Genomic DNA, 15,538 nt, shown 5'->3' with positions numbered 1-15,538 from the left:
TCTTCTTTTTTTTTACTCCTTCACTTCTATTCTTTCTCTTTATCCCCTTATTATACGGAGATTTTGAAAAAGAAAAAAGAAAAGACAACGGTGATGTTAAAAAAAATAATAATAATGTTACTGAAATCTAATTAAAACCATATAAAGAGTTAAGATACAATGAAATATATTCCAAGTGAGAGTTAAGAGCTGGTGAATAAAGTTTTACAAAGAAGGGAGGAGAAAAAAGTGGCAATTAGAAAAAAGATTCGAAGTTAACAATTTCTAAAAAATTGACATATTTAAAACTTTTTTAAGTTAAAAGAATAAATTAAAACTTTTAAAAGTTAATAAATCAAAGTAAAAAAGTGTAAAAAGTTAGATCAAAGTATAATTTTATTTAAAAACTTAATATTCTTTATACACTTTTTTATTTTAATTCCTATATAAAAATTTATAATTTGATTTTTACTATAAAAATATAACAAATCAATCCTTTATGTGTAATGCATATAATCATGATAAAATTTCTCATGGATGAAAACATAATCGAAATATATATATATAAAAAAAAATTAATGTAAAAACTAAAATGAATTGGAATTCTTTTGCAGGAAAATGTTAACTTTAGAGCTAGAGAGTAAATAACTAATTGTAAAAATTTATTAAAAAATAATCACTATTATACTTTTATAATTTTAATATAATAAATATGCACTATTTTTAAAAAATTAATTCTATTGGAGATGTTTAAATTCAACTTATGGACTAGGTTCACAAAACCCTTTTTTATATAACAACTAAACTTAAAAAAAAAAATATATAAATATTGAGTTTAACATCATTATAACATTAAGAGACTAAGTGTGTATTTAAAAACACATTAAAAAACTTATAGACGTGTATCTTTAGTCATTCAAATATGAATCCAAACACGCAATAACTCATACATCTTTTTTGTAAAAACCAAAAGTGAAATTAAGTACCACATTAAACATTGTGCAAATATATTATTTAATGAGAAGAAAAAGAATTTGTGTAATCACGTAAAATCATTGAATCACGTAGCGTTAAAAATAAATTTCTTGAATTCCTCTTAAAGGAAAGAGTCAAAATCCCAATAATTAATGATAATATTATGAATTCTTACAAAGGGAAACAATTAATTTCGCTATATATCTCCAAATATTACAAAGAAAGAGAAAGCCTTTCACCTCGTTCAGAAGTCATTGAGACTATTCAAAACAAATGACAGAAGTCTGGCCAAATCAAAATTTGAAACAATAAATTGTATTTAATAGAAGAGTTTTCCAGCTAATACTCATAAATATATAGCAATTAGCGAAATAGGTTACTAAATACTTATTGATTATACAGTCAAAACAATAAAACATGGGGTGTGGAAAAATAAAGAAAAATTGCAACTGTGCAACTGAGCCTACTGTCAATTGAGCGATACGCCCACCTTAATTGACGAGTCCGTTAAGATAATATCCCTTCCGTTATCAGCCTTTGGATGATCAGAACAATTTAATCTTACTCTGACGTGTAGTGGCTTCGTGAAAATTAGATCTCTCAAATCACCCTTAGATTGCAACAAAAATGCATTCCATAAATCTCTTACTAATTTCCCAGATCTCTTAGAGCTCAAAATGTCAAGTATCCTTGCTGCATGTTCCTCCCGGTTGCCTTCATTCGAGTTTGGGACTCTTCTAAGTTTACAGTACAGTACAGCGTAAATAATAACCTGTATAAATCAAAGAAATATAAGTACATAAGACGGACACTGTTTGAAGTAGCTCATTCATGACCAACACCAAAGTTTTTTGTCATGTGAAGAATTTAAAGGGAAATTTTATGGATTGTTTTGAACTTCCTTGTGATTCTTTGATATGGTCTTCGACTAATATTTATGGAAGTGTGACCTTCGTTACCATAACTTACATTGGCAGAAGTTGATTTTCCAAGGAATACAGATACTTAAATCCATCATCAAGAATAAAATGAATGGAAGACGAAAATGGTCACATGAGCAGTGAAAGTCAGTTGAGTCAGATTATGTACATTTAGTATTATAAAGAGGAATTTGGAAAGGAGCAATCGCAAGGTGGTAGCAAATAATATTGTCATTTATCATCTGCTCAATCACTCATTTAAAATTGAAGGAGAATTACAAATATAAAAGCTTCGCCAAGGTAAAAACTTTATTCAGTTATGAATACAAGGATAAGAAAACTAACACAACTCCAGAGTTAAGTACAAATTGAAAAGAAAATCACCATTTTTTAAGATTTAAATCTGCCCAATCTTGGTTATGTACTGGGGTAATACAACTAGTACAAACCCAAGGGTTTTTTTAATTCTTCTTCTCTAGTTTCCATTTTATTTTCTGAATTCCTAACAGAATTTCATTGCAAAACAGAACAGAAAATGAAGAATAAAATTCTCCCCAAGGGTTTCCCCTTCATAAAGGATTTCTCCTTTCACAAAGTGCAAAGGCTCAATTTACAAAAGATAACCAAATCGGAATGTTTTCCCTTGCGTCTTCATCTTATTTTTTTTTACCTCAAAACTCCTCTAACTAACTAATCTATTCCACTAACTAACTACAATAACTACCTCAACTAACTTTCCCTTCCCTCTTTCCCAACTCCTAACAGTTGACCAATCAAAATGTGTATAAAAACTTGCTGAGGAATGAGAAAGGAAAGCAAGATATCAAATGAAGATGGATAAGTTAGTGTGCTGCTATTAGAATTGAGAACAGAGTAGGCTTAACATTAAGAGCTAGCACAAGAGGAGAAGATTGTCCAAGTCATTATAAGTTTACAACTAATCAATGTATTTTTGAGTTATGCAGTTCGAAGGGAATTTTAAGACATGTCAGCATGAGTAGAGGGAAGCACTTAGATGAAAGAACAAAACAGGGCACATCATTCTCGTTCTGATCTTGGCATGTTCCTTCTAATTGAAAAAATGAAATGACAGGAACAAGACAAGGCCAAAATAAATAAGCATACCTCACTCGTTCCAGGGCTAGAACAGACACCACAACTAATTCGACCATTCACATCTTCCCCCACTGAATGTTTATCCAGAATATCATCTTTGACATTAATTTCAGATTCAGGTTTTGGAGCGGCAAGATAATCTAATTCATCATACCACTGTTGTGCAACACCAACCTGCATCAATACTGTGCCAAGTTACTCAGAGCAAGAACAAGGCAGTACCTTACACAGTTTCTTACCTTGTTATAATAAATTATTGGGTAAATTACATTTATCAGCTTCTAGTTTCAAGCTTTCCCAATACACCCCTTATACCTTTTTTTGTCATTAACCCCCCCCCCCAACTTATTTTTTCGTGTCACTTAACCCCCCTATAGTGCTACTTTTTTGTATCACCTTACCACCCATGAGAGGATTTATAGACAGAATAAAGCATAGGGGGCTAAATTGAAAAAACATGAAACTACAAGGGGGTAAAGTGTATTTTAAAAACTTCAGTTTTGGTGAAGTTGCTTGTAGAAGCAACTCGATAACTGAAAAAACAGCGTTATTACATTTTTTTATTACTTTCAAGAGAGAGAGAGTACATCGGCGGCACCATTATAGATGGTCTGTAAATGTAGTAAGTAGAACTACTAAACAAAGTTCACATCTGCAAAAAGAACCTTATCTAACGATCCTGGAGTATCTTCCACTCCAGAAATTTCAGTAGTTGCACCTCTTGCTTGACACCATATACAGGATTCTTGTAATGGTTCAACAAGTTCAATATCCATAGGAACATCAACACTCAAACGTATGTCAATCCTGCCTGTGACACATTGCAGATAAGTTCTAGATCACCAAAAATAATTAATAGTTTGTTATCACCTTACATTGTTGATGATGATTAAGTACAAAACTTCAGAATTCAAGGATTTAAGAACAACTCATCTAGCTGAAAATCCTTGATATAAGGAAGTGATGCGATAAGCCCTACTACTGATAAGGGATATCAAATAATTTTATATAATCACTAAACAATCTTTCAACAGATTCATGCATAATGTTTAAATTCGGAAATACTCAATTTTCAAATGTAAAATAACCTGGTAGCAAATCAAAATGTTGCAGATGATCAATTGGTATACCCGAAAGTCCATTTGCACTGTAAAACCAGTAATATGATGAAGTTAGTGTGGTTCTACTGAAATTGAGCATAAAGTGGGTCCCCAGAAACTAACTCAAGGAGGAAGTATAGCCAAACTCATTATAAAAAATACTGCTGCCACACGCAACACTAGACACACCCCTCTCACCTAGGACTAGACATTTGGAACATGAAGTTTACACACAAGACATGTGTGGGTGGGTCGACATCAAGTTTGGATATACTTTGATACCATATCCGAATAGAGAACAGATTGGGACCAACTCAACCCTAAAAGCTAACTCAAGGAGAGAGGATTGCCAAAAACTATGGCCATATGCCCACCCACCCAATGTTGGATCTTTTGCAGTTTCAATGGAAACAATCTTACATCTTTAACACAAAGCACTGAAACAGCAAAATCAGAGATTGGGAATAAAATTGAAAAACAAATAACTTACACAGCATAAAATGACTCCAGGGGAAAATTCAACCAATAAGGTAATCCAAGTATCTTTAAATTAGATAACTGGAAATCTGAACAGATCCCAGATACTCCATTGACCTTCAGAATCCTCTGTCCAACTAGTGAGACACAAAAATTGGGCTGAACAATCTCAAAATTTGTAACCACACATCAAGAAAGTATTGAGTAACAAGGAGAAAAGAATACCAGGATCACAGATGAAAACATGATCATGCAAGGTAACCAGTGAAGATAAAAGATCAGAACGTGGGAGGCCCTCCACCAAAAACCCATTACTAATTTGTTGTTGTTGAAGCCAATCACATTGAATCTGATCTAAGATGCATAAATTTTTCATGATTGGCTGTCCACAGGTCTCAAGAATTCTAGGCAGACCTAATTATAAAGAATGAATTACAAGAATCCATCAGTTCTAGTTGGATGCAAAATTGTTTTGAACAACAATATAACCAATATTAAACCAAACCTTCAAAAACTTCGCCTATCTTTCCTGAACTGAAATCCAACGTCCATAAAGTTTGAAACCTAAAAGTAACAATAACAAGTATCAAGGTGAGACAGGAATACAACTTGAACAGTGTAAGATCAGCATCATTATTTACTATGAATCTTAGTCCAAGACAGTTTAGTTTTAAAAGTGGAAAGAATCAAGAAAGGTCTTCAATGGAAGCAAGATTTGAAATTTAAATAAACAATGAAGCAAAAGGGATATTGTGGAATTATTGTTAAAATGTAAGGGTCTCCACCATTCCAAAAAATCAACACGTGAACTTAAAAACCTATACTAGTCACTGATGTTTTCAGTAATATGAAACTCTTTACTCCTCATTTAAGTTAGACAGAGAGTCTATCCCATCTCACATGTAAATATTTTCTCCACTGCTTTTCATCTCATAAAAGCAGAGAAGGATGAAATCAAAAGCATTCTAAATTTCAACTCCCAACTAAAATTTGACCGAACTCAATGGCATCGTGTAATTGATGTAGCCGACCCCACCTAGTGGGAAAAAGCTTGGTTGTCAAATTTTTTTTCCAAGTTAGCAAATGTCGGCTAAAGCAACCATGTCAACCACAAATATAAAAATACACTTGACATTTCCTCAATTCTATAAGATTGTTCTAAACAAATTTAATATCAAAACAGTTTGATGAAAATGAGTTATCATGTTGTCAAGACAATAATACTTCGGATCCCAACTACAGATTCAGATTTCAGTGACCTAATGTAGGCAACCAAAATGATCTCAGTTTGTTATGCAAATTGTTGCCCACTGCCAATACTGATACAATGGTTTTTCTAATGTGTGCCTATGGGCATGTGATAGTCATAGAGAGCTTTAATACACCCAACTAATGTTTTTAATTAGTTAGAAAGGCAAGCATTTAATATACCCAACTAATGTTTTTAAAGTGCCCATAGGCATAAATTAGGAAATTTGTTGAAAAAAAGGACAAGAAACAGTGGCTGGTTCATACATCTTTCTCTCATTTGAATGTTTCTTCGATCATGCAATCACTGAGCAAATTTGGGTTTCTTTGGTTGGTTTACTTATTTGGAGTAACCACATCCAGTGAGTCACCACCATTTAGCTTCAATTGAGGTTTCTTTAGGACTATAGGCATAGTGCAGAGGTTAAAAGTCAAAGATCTCAATAAATTTGAATTTCTTATGAGATGAAAAATCTTTCCTCCACAGCACCTCCAATACAAAAAAAAAGGTGTAGGGAAGCAATTCCTACACAACAGTTTGATTTTAATTTTTACTTGAAACATGAGGTGGTTTAGTCTCAGTTTTAAAGTCTCTGCATGATAGAACTGTGGATCTAAGCACAGTTCAGCATGGATCCTCCAAGAGGGAGAAGCCCTTACAAGTTTATACCTGTAACCTAGTGCTATTAAAGCTTAATTGTAACATGGAAGTAAACATTTAAGTGAAGAGATGAGTTAGAAAGAGAATAGAGAATGGATGAGAGAGAATATAGATCTGATCTGGCCATAAGAGAAATGAGAATATCCTCTGTTTGGAGCAAGTACTGCTCTTATTTTTATTTGTAATTCAGTATTCCATCATCAATATAATCTCCCTTTTATAGATGATATTAGAAAGCTAGCTCATCATAGGAGGAGGACTACTTTATAAGGAGTATTTTAACTCTATTCCTAGACAATGTAGGACATCTTAACACATTTCTCATGCTTAGGACTAGACATCTGGTGCATAAAGTTTGCAAGGCTGGACATTTGTGGACAACCCAACATTCAAACTGAATTAGTTTTGATACCATATTAGAAAATTTGAGCCTCACTCACTACCCAAAAGTTAGCTCATAAGAGGAGGACTACACAAACTCTTATAGAGTATTTTGACTCTATTTCTAGCTAATGTAGGACATCTTAGTTGATGACAACTGTTTGATCCACATCAAGTACTTGAAACCTCTTCAATTAGGGAGATTGGGAGTACACGGTATTTTAACAAAAAAAGTATTAAAAGTACTTATTCACCTGCGGTCTATAATGTAGAGTGTGTCATCCACTGATTTCAACAAATGCCATGGAAAACATAACGATTTAGAATCAAATACTTCAGATTTTTCCTCGACATTGGTCTCCCCACTGCTTTCTAAACCAAGCTTACTCATGATCCAATTCCATATGCGAATACCTCCTGTGTTTGATGCAGTTGTAGGATAGAGAGTCTCCACGGTTCGTGCTCCAATGTCAGCTTTCCTAATAGCATGGTTCTTAGCAAATAGGAACCAAAATAAAAGAAATAATAAGAGACAATTCTATCAAGAGATACATGTATATAAATCTGCTATACCAATCTACAAAAAAAGAACAAAGCACTTTATAAATTGAGTTAAAAGAAAAATCATTCGCAAAGATAGGACACAGATAAGAGAAGATAGCAGTTTTCATCATGACACCATTCTCCCTAGTAAACTCACCTATGTTAGTGAAAACTACTAGTTCAAGTCCTACACTTTTTCTGGATCAATGTTAAGCCTTAAAGGGATGGATGTAAAAAGCAGCAAATCAACATGCATCTCTCAAGCATAAATAGGGGTTTTCAAGAACAAGCTACCAAGAAACCTCAAATAGTAAAAACTAGCTGCCTGGGAAGCAAACACACTGGATCACTCAAGTACATAGAGGTTTCGAAGAACAACAGTAACAAACAAATAACATAAAACAACTTAGGAAAGTAACTGCAGCTGGGAAAGACCTGCATAATCATATAGAAAGCAGTCCTTTTGCCAACAAAAAAATTCAAACTTGTAATACTAAATGTCTAATTCAAGAGTTCCCTCCTCAACCTTTTCACAATAAAAATTTTGGCTATTTCTCTCTAGGTATATGCTCAGTAACCTTGTTATTCAGGTCTGTGGTGCTCCACAAATAAAACTCATGCAATCTCCTATATTTTAAAAATCTAAACGGGCATATCACCAAAAAAACAGTTATAACAAAATTAGAGGTTGCCAATTTATATTCATTCCAACTTTCTTTTTTGATTCCATTTTGTTCCAATTACTAAGTGAAGGTGATTGAAAATTGTCTAAAGTGGTTTGGTCATGAGCAAAGAAAACCTTTGGAAGCACTAGTAAGGAGAGTGGAATACATGCCTCTTAGTCTGATAAAGTTGAGTACCCAAAAGAATTTTAGGTGAAGTTATTAAAAGCAGTGTTGTCAAATGGCTGTTATGGCGGCGCCATGGCGTGGCGGAAATGACGGACGCCGTTACGAAGATGGCGTGGCGTGGCGGAATGACATGGCGACGCCATGGCGGCCGTTCCAAGCATGGCGGTAACGGCCAGCCATGGCGGAAATCGTGATAAATGGCTTTTTTTTTTTTTAAAATGGATTTGTTGCACTTTTGGGCCAGATCCGACCCGACCCAGTTCAGAACCCAACTGCCTTAATCCAGGTTTTTTCTCTCTCTTCTCCTTACGATCTCACTCTTCCTCTCTTTGCAATCGCACTCTCTCTGCGATCTCACTCTCCACTCACTCTCCACTCTGCTCATCTCTTTTCTCTCCCTCCATCTCTCTCTCTCTCTGCGACTGCTTCTGAGATCTCTCTGCGACCACTTCTCTCTCTCTCTGCGACTGCTTTCTCTGAGATCTCGCTGCTGAGATCTCATTTTCTTGGGCTCTTTGTGTTTCTGTTTTGGTGCATTTCGGTCTGTATTTTCGGCGACTGCAGCTGCATCTCCGGCGACTGCACCATCTCTGGTGACTCCAACCTCCATTTCTGACGACTGCACCTCCATCTCCAGCGACTCCATTTTTCTGGTAGCTATTTTTTTTCATTTTTCCTCTCAATTTTTTCTTTATTTCCCCCATTTAAATTTTACCCTTTCCATCTTTCAATTTCTACCTCTCCCACATCTCTATTTTTCTCTGATTTTCCTCAAAAAAAAATTCTATTTATTTCAGCTACTCTTAACATGGCTCAACATGAGTCTTTATCAAATTGTTCAAGAACTTCTAATCGTTTTGACCCAGGATGGAAATATGCTTATTCGGTGAAAGATGGAGATACAAACAACATTGTATGTAATTTTTGTGGAAAAGTTATAAGTGCTGGAATCACTAGAGTGAAACAACATTTAATTGGAAAGAAGGGTAACGTGAAAGCTTGTCCCAAGTGTCCGGAAGAAGTTAGAAAAGAGATTGAGACATATTAAAAGGAAAAAAAGAATCAAAATAATTTTGAGATGTCAAATGTAAAAAGCTTTTAAGGTATAAGCTATGATGTAAGTGAGGATGAAGAGAATACCCAAACCCGTAGCGTTGCCATTGGAAATCAGAAAGGGCCAATGGACTTGTTTTGTAGAAAGCCTGAAAGTGCAATTGAGAAAAGAAAAAAGGAAAAATTGAGACAAACAAATATAAGAGAACGATATGACAAAGAAGCCAAGGCAAAGGTCCATCAATACATAGCTCGATTTTGGTATCAAGCTGGCCTTTCCTTTAACCTCATTAAAATGAAGAGCTTTCAAGAAATGCTTACAGCTGTTGGTGCTTTCGGTCCAAATTTACCAGCTCCAAGTTATCATGATATTTAAGTTTCACTTCTAAAGAAAGAGCTAGAATATACCGATTCCCTCATGAAAGATCATAAAGAGCAATGGAGCAAACATGTTGTTCCATAATGTCAGATGCATGGACCGATCGAAAGCAAAGATGCTTGATTAATTTTTTTGTCAACTCTCCTGCTGGTACTATGTTTGTGAGGTCTATTGATGGATCTAATTTTGTGAAGACCGGTGAAAAGTTATTTGAGATGCTTGATGCTCTTGTGAAAGAGATTGGAGAAGATAAAGTTGTGCAAGTGATAATGGATAATAGAAGCAATTATGTCTTGGCTGATAAGATGTTAGAAGCGAAAAGACCACATCTTTATTGGACTCCTTGTGCAGCTCATTGCATAGATCTTATACTTTAAGATATTGGAAAGCTTCCTTTGATAAAGAAGACAATTCAAAGGGGAATATCGGTTGTTGGCTTTATTTACAGTCATTCAAGTACCTTGAGTTTGTTGAGAAATTTTACAAACAAGAGAGAATTGGTAAGATATGCAGTTACTCGATTTGCAACTTCTTTTCTATCATTAGAAAGGCTTCACCAAGAAAAAGCAAATCTTAGAAAGATGTTTATTTCTGAGAAATGGTGTAAAAACAAGTTATCAAAGGAAGCTAAAGGGAAGCAAGCAACAAAAATTCTATTAAATCCTGTATTTTGGAATAATGTGGTGTATACTTTGAAAATCATGGTTCCTCTTGTCCGGGTGTTACATTTGGTTGATGGAGAAAGAAGACCAGCTATGGGGTATATTTATGAAGCAATGGAGAAAAGTAAAAAAGCTATCATAAAGTCATTCAAAAATAATGAAAGTAAATACAAAAATGTGTTTGCAATCATTGATAACAGATGGACTTGTCAGCTTCACTGTCCATTACATGCAGCTGCATTTTAAACTCAAAATTTTACTATGACAACCCTCAAATTGAATTTGATTTGGAAGTTACAAATGGGTTGTATGATTGTATCAAGAGGTTGGTGCCAAGTCGGGATGTGCAACAAAGCATACTACTTGAATTACCAATTTACAAGAGCGGTGGTAGTCTCTTTGGGTCCTACTTTGCAAAATCACAAAGAAAAAGCATTGCTCCCGGTAATTCATCAAATTCTTCAATATTTTAATTTTAAGGTTTTACTTCATCTTCAGAGTTATAATTTATCTTTCATTTTATAGCTCAATGGTGGAGAATGTATGGACATTCAGCTCCACATTTGCAGCAACTAGCTATCAAAATTTTGAGCTTGACATGTAGTGCATCCGGATGTGAACGCAACTGGAGTGTTTTTAAGCAAGTAATTTTTTATCTCTCGAGCCTACTACTTTCTTTTATAAATTAGAGAAAAATTAATTAATATTCTTATAATTAAACTCACGTTGCAGATTCATTCAAAGAAGAGAAATAGGCTTGATCACAAAAAATTACATGACTTGATTTATGTGAAATACAACCAACAACTCAAAGAACGTTACAATCTTAAAGATGTCATTGATACAATTACACTCAATGATATTGATGAGTGTAATGAGTAGTTAATTGGAGAAATGGATGATGATGCTCTAGATGAGGATGCTGGAAATGACTTAGTTTTTTATGGTGATAACACTTTAAATTAGACAACTATTTATGAAGCTTCTGGAATTAGAGAGCCTACAACATATACTAGGCGTCATTCTAAGAAAAGAAAGAGTCCATCAAGTGGTATCACTATCAAAGCTGCAAAAGTTTCCAAAATCAAGGCATGTTCAACAACAAAAGGAAAAGAGAAAATAGTTCTTGAAGATGATGATGAAGAATTAGAAGATGAAAAAATGTCGGAAGAAACAGAAGATGAATTAAAATTTAATCTTTCACAATCTGAAGGAGAAGAGGAGGAGGGATATGCCTTGGTGGATGAGAAAGAGGATGATTATGTTGGAGTTGAAGAAGAAGACTAAATTGATTATCTTTATTTTTATTGTTAACTTGACATTTGATAATTACATATTTTGTATTTAATTATACTTTAGATTGAAGGTTATGTTATATATATTTTTAGTTAATTATTTTCTATTATTTTCTGTGACCTATAGTATTTTTTTATATATTTTATTACATCCACCATAAATCCGCCATGGCGGACGCCATAACTTTATGACAGTTTTTTGAGTTTCCGCCATGAGCCGCCATCCGCCATTGATAACATTGATTAAAAGAGACCTTTTGATTAACTAAATTTCTGAAAAATTAGTTTTTGACCGAGCTCAATAGTCTTGTGATCCATGTAGTCGACCTTGCCTAGTGAAATAAGGCTTAGTTGTTGTTGTTCCCATTACTAGGTATTATTGTGTTAAGGCAATAAGGTTCATTTGTTTCCATTTTGAAAAAAGTGATTTAAGAATGTATAAAAGGCAATTTATTTTTAGAGATTTTATAAAAAGTAGAAGTTATTTTTTCTTTTTTGCTACAATTATAAAAGGTGCTTTTTATTTTAATAGGTAGTTATAATTTTAGCTTTTTTCTAAACGCTAATTAAAACAGATTCTCAAAAATCAGATTATTTTCAGCTTCTGATTTTTTCATAATCTTAGCCAATCTAAAGTACTGAAGAAGCGATTATTTTTTAAAAAGAATACCTTTTTCATGAAAAAATAAATAAATAAACAAAGGGCTCTTATATCCTGTGCTGCCCTTTCTTGTATTTCTCGTGTAACAAAACTTTTCTTCCTTCACACAATTGACAAAAGAAACATTTTATTCATAACACAGCATTTCTTGAAATAGAAAGGGAAAAGAATATATGGAGAGTACTGCAATTCCTATGATAGCAAAAGACCAAAACATACACATTATCACCAAAATATTCAATTGTACTGCAAGGAACAATTATGAAGGAAGAAACTGAAGAAGTTTTTGTATGTTTGAGGTAAACTTTTTGATCACTAAGTTCACAAAAAGTTCAATCTATTCCATTTTAAGAAAAGTCAACATTGTGTTTTATACAAATCCTTGAAAATTGGCCTGAAAATATATAGCAGCCTTGACAGAGATATAGATGACGATTAAAAGGGATATTAACCTTGGATATTCAAATTGATTTACATTTTTCATCAATTGAACCTGGGCAGAAATCTAATGATAATTATTATATAAATCAAAATCCATACCTCTGAATCCACAAAATATAAGCAATCCTCAGTATCATGGTAATAAGAACCTGCAGGACGCCTTAATTTAGCAGATTCGAAATCTCCATCCTCAAATCCTGGAGAAGAGCCAATCTGAAGGAGACAATGGAAGTGTGACATAAAATTTATAGTTCCATTCTTTTCTGTAGATACTAAAGATTTAAGATTAAAATGAAATACAAAGTTAGTGCTACATCATCCTGACAAAAACGCAGCCAGTAGTTGAACAGTGTCTGACAGTGAACTGCATAACTACATTTATAATATGAACTAAGTGGGGAAATTTCTGCTGCAAAATGATGGCAAAAGAAAGGAAACCCAACACAAGACCTGACTAAATGAAGCATACACCACAAAATTGGCAGTGGTCACCACAGGAATTCTGCTGTCCAACACTGCTCATGAATTATCAGTCAATACCACTATCCAATATCCTAGAATTTTATAATTTTGAATTTGTACACCAATATCGGAGGGGTGCCACAATCATTAGATAGATAACTGATAAAATATCTAGAAGATATTTCATATTATTTTAATTGTATTTTAGAATAACTTAGACAATCTCTTACAAGTGGTTCCTATATTTTCATAAGAATTCATAATTTATTTCCATATTTAAATAGTTAGAAATAGGAATCAAGTAATAGTATAGAAATAAGAATTAGTAACTTGTACGTTCTATCATATCAAATTAAGATTATTCATGCATCATGCTTATTCTCTGTTTTTCTCCTTTCCTGCCTAAATCCATATAATTCATCAATAATATTGTTTATTTTGTCTATATTACAATGGTTATAGATAACTTATGAAACATTAACATCCCTATTTAAGATTTGTGCCTATATGTAATAAGTAATATACATAAATTTAATGGTAACATACATTTTACTTCTCAAGAATCTAGCCTTTTCACAATTCCACTCGTATAATCAGATCAATCTCTCCCAATTTTAAAAGAATTTAATCTAAACAGTGTAAAGATTTTTTACATAGTAAGTAGTAACCCCAATTATGGATTGTCATATCAGCAAAAAATGATTTTTGTAATAACTAATATGAAAATAGATCAACAATGTATTCTGATTGGTTGACATAATAAAAATCATGACACTTATGGTACACCAGGCTAATCTCAAATCTCAAAAACACTAGCGATATAGCGGTAGCAGGATGACCACTATTCTAAAGTTTTAATACACATATACATGCTGAAAAATATAAAATTAACACAAAAATTTGGAACAAAACAAAAAAGGAAAACTCAAATCAGAGAAGGAAATAAATAAAAAATAGCGAAGGGTGAAAGAGCAGCCATTACTTCTACTTTAAGCTTTCAAATTTGGAACTGAACAGAGTAGGAGAATCAAAACAAAAAAGAAAATAAAAAAACAGAGAAGGAAAATAGGAAAAAAGTCACCAAAAATGTGCAGGTTCACTAGAAAGTTTCCTAGAGATGTAGAAAATGACTAGAAAATGTCTGGGTGATGTTAGAAGCTTCACTAAACTTGAAGAAGACAAACAGAGATGAAAACGACTAAAAATAATCTGGATCACGTTGGAAGCTTCCCCAAAGATGAACATGACAAGAGAACGTCTCTATCACGTCAGAAGCCTTGTCACAGATGAAGACCACCAGAAGCAGTGGTATCATAGAGAACAAAGATGAAATGAGAGGAGAGATGAAAAGAGAAGCTTAGGACTCCCGAAAGAGGGAGTGGGAAGATATCATAAAATAAGAGGGGGTGAAATCCCAATATTAACCCCCTTAATAGTTGCCCAACGTTTAGAAACAGAAGGCAAGTTTGGAATTTCATCAATAATAGAATAGTGGTTGCGACAGCAGTGATTTTTGCCATATTTTGCCACGATTCGCAGCGTGACAGCTGCTCTTCTGAACCGCAACGCTATTAAGTCTCCATAATGGCATCGTGCTGCTCTGCTCCACCACGATAGCAGCTGCTATGGCCGCTATTACTACTATGGTTTCAACCAATCATGATCACCTAATCATTGCATTTTCCCATGGAAAATGAAAAACACATGGTGCCATTCCCCAATCTGATCCCAAATTTCAGTGTTTTAGTGGCTGGCAGTCCAAACGACATGGCTAATTCTTTGGTGAAGTTGTGGGCAGCCGCACAGTCAACAAGGTGTAACATAGGAAATCCTTCCTTGTAGCTGCCCCTTCACCATCCCTTCCCAAGAAAGCACATTGAGCAGCAGGAATGGGTTCCTCAAATGGTGAGCATGTTTTGAGTTTTCACCAAAAACAAAGCATGGATTGGCCTCCTTCATAATTTTGAATAAAAGTCTAGACATTCCCTCCTTATAGATCTGAGCTTTCAAAACTCCAGTGGGATTTCTTGAGAACGAAATAACCCTGAAGAACTATGCAAAAGGGCATCATTGTAACTTGACACATGTTTTGGACCTCTTAGTTTTGTGCTATGCTGGTGCCAACCTCATTGAATGGTGACTTTGACTACTGTAGTTGACATTGGAATGTGATAGAAATTAGCCTATAATTAAAAGAGTATATTATATTATCGAAAAAGGAAGATTGGGCCAATTAATGTTAAGGCCCAACCTATATGCTCTACTCGCAATCCCTCTCCTTAATGTTTCTTTGACTTATCATCAATTATCTTCTTTCCATTATACTTGTCTATC

General features: G+C 33.9%; 1 protein-coding gene across 1 annotated transcript in view; it reads right to left on the bottom strand.

Moving 5' to 3' along the window:
- Nucleotides 1-1,150: 1,150 nt before the first annotated feature.
- LOC113868757 overlaps nucleotides 1,151-15,538 on the bottom strand; it is a 28,601-nt gene continuing 14,213 nt past the window's right edge. The window contains 9 exon segments of the mRNA XM_027504629.1: nucleotides 1,151-1,726; nucleotides 3,000-3,164; nucleotides 3,656-3,801; nucleotides 4,079-4,137; nucleotides 4,581-4,704; nucleotides 4,793-4,981; nucleotides 5,073-5,131; nucleotides 7,112-7,350; nucleotides 12,842-12,955. Of these exon segments, the coding sequence (XP_027360430.1) occupies nucleotides 1,424-1,726; nucleotides 3,000-3,164; nucleotides 3,656-3,801; nucleotides 4,079-4,137; nucleotides 4,581-4,704; nucleotides 4,793-4,981; nucleotides 5,073-5,131; nucleotides 7,112-7,350; nucleotides 12,842-12,955 (1,398 nt within the window). The 3' untranslated portion in view covers nucleotides 1,151-1,423.

This window comes from Abrus precatorius, unplaced genomic scaffold (genome assembly GCF_003935025.1).
Source record: "Abrus precatorius isolate BTA unplaced genomic scaffold, Abrus_2018 Scaffold10, whole genome shotgun sequence".
In the NCBI taxonomy this organism is placed as follows: Eukaryota; Viridiplantae; Streptophyta; class Magnoliopsida; order Fabales; family Fabaceae; genus Abrus; species Abrus precatorius.
This window is presented reverse-complemented; position numbering and strand designations above follow the sequence as displayed.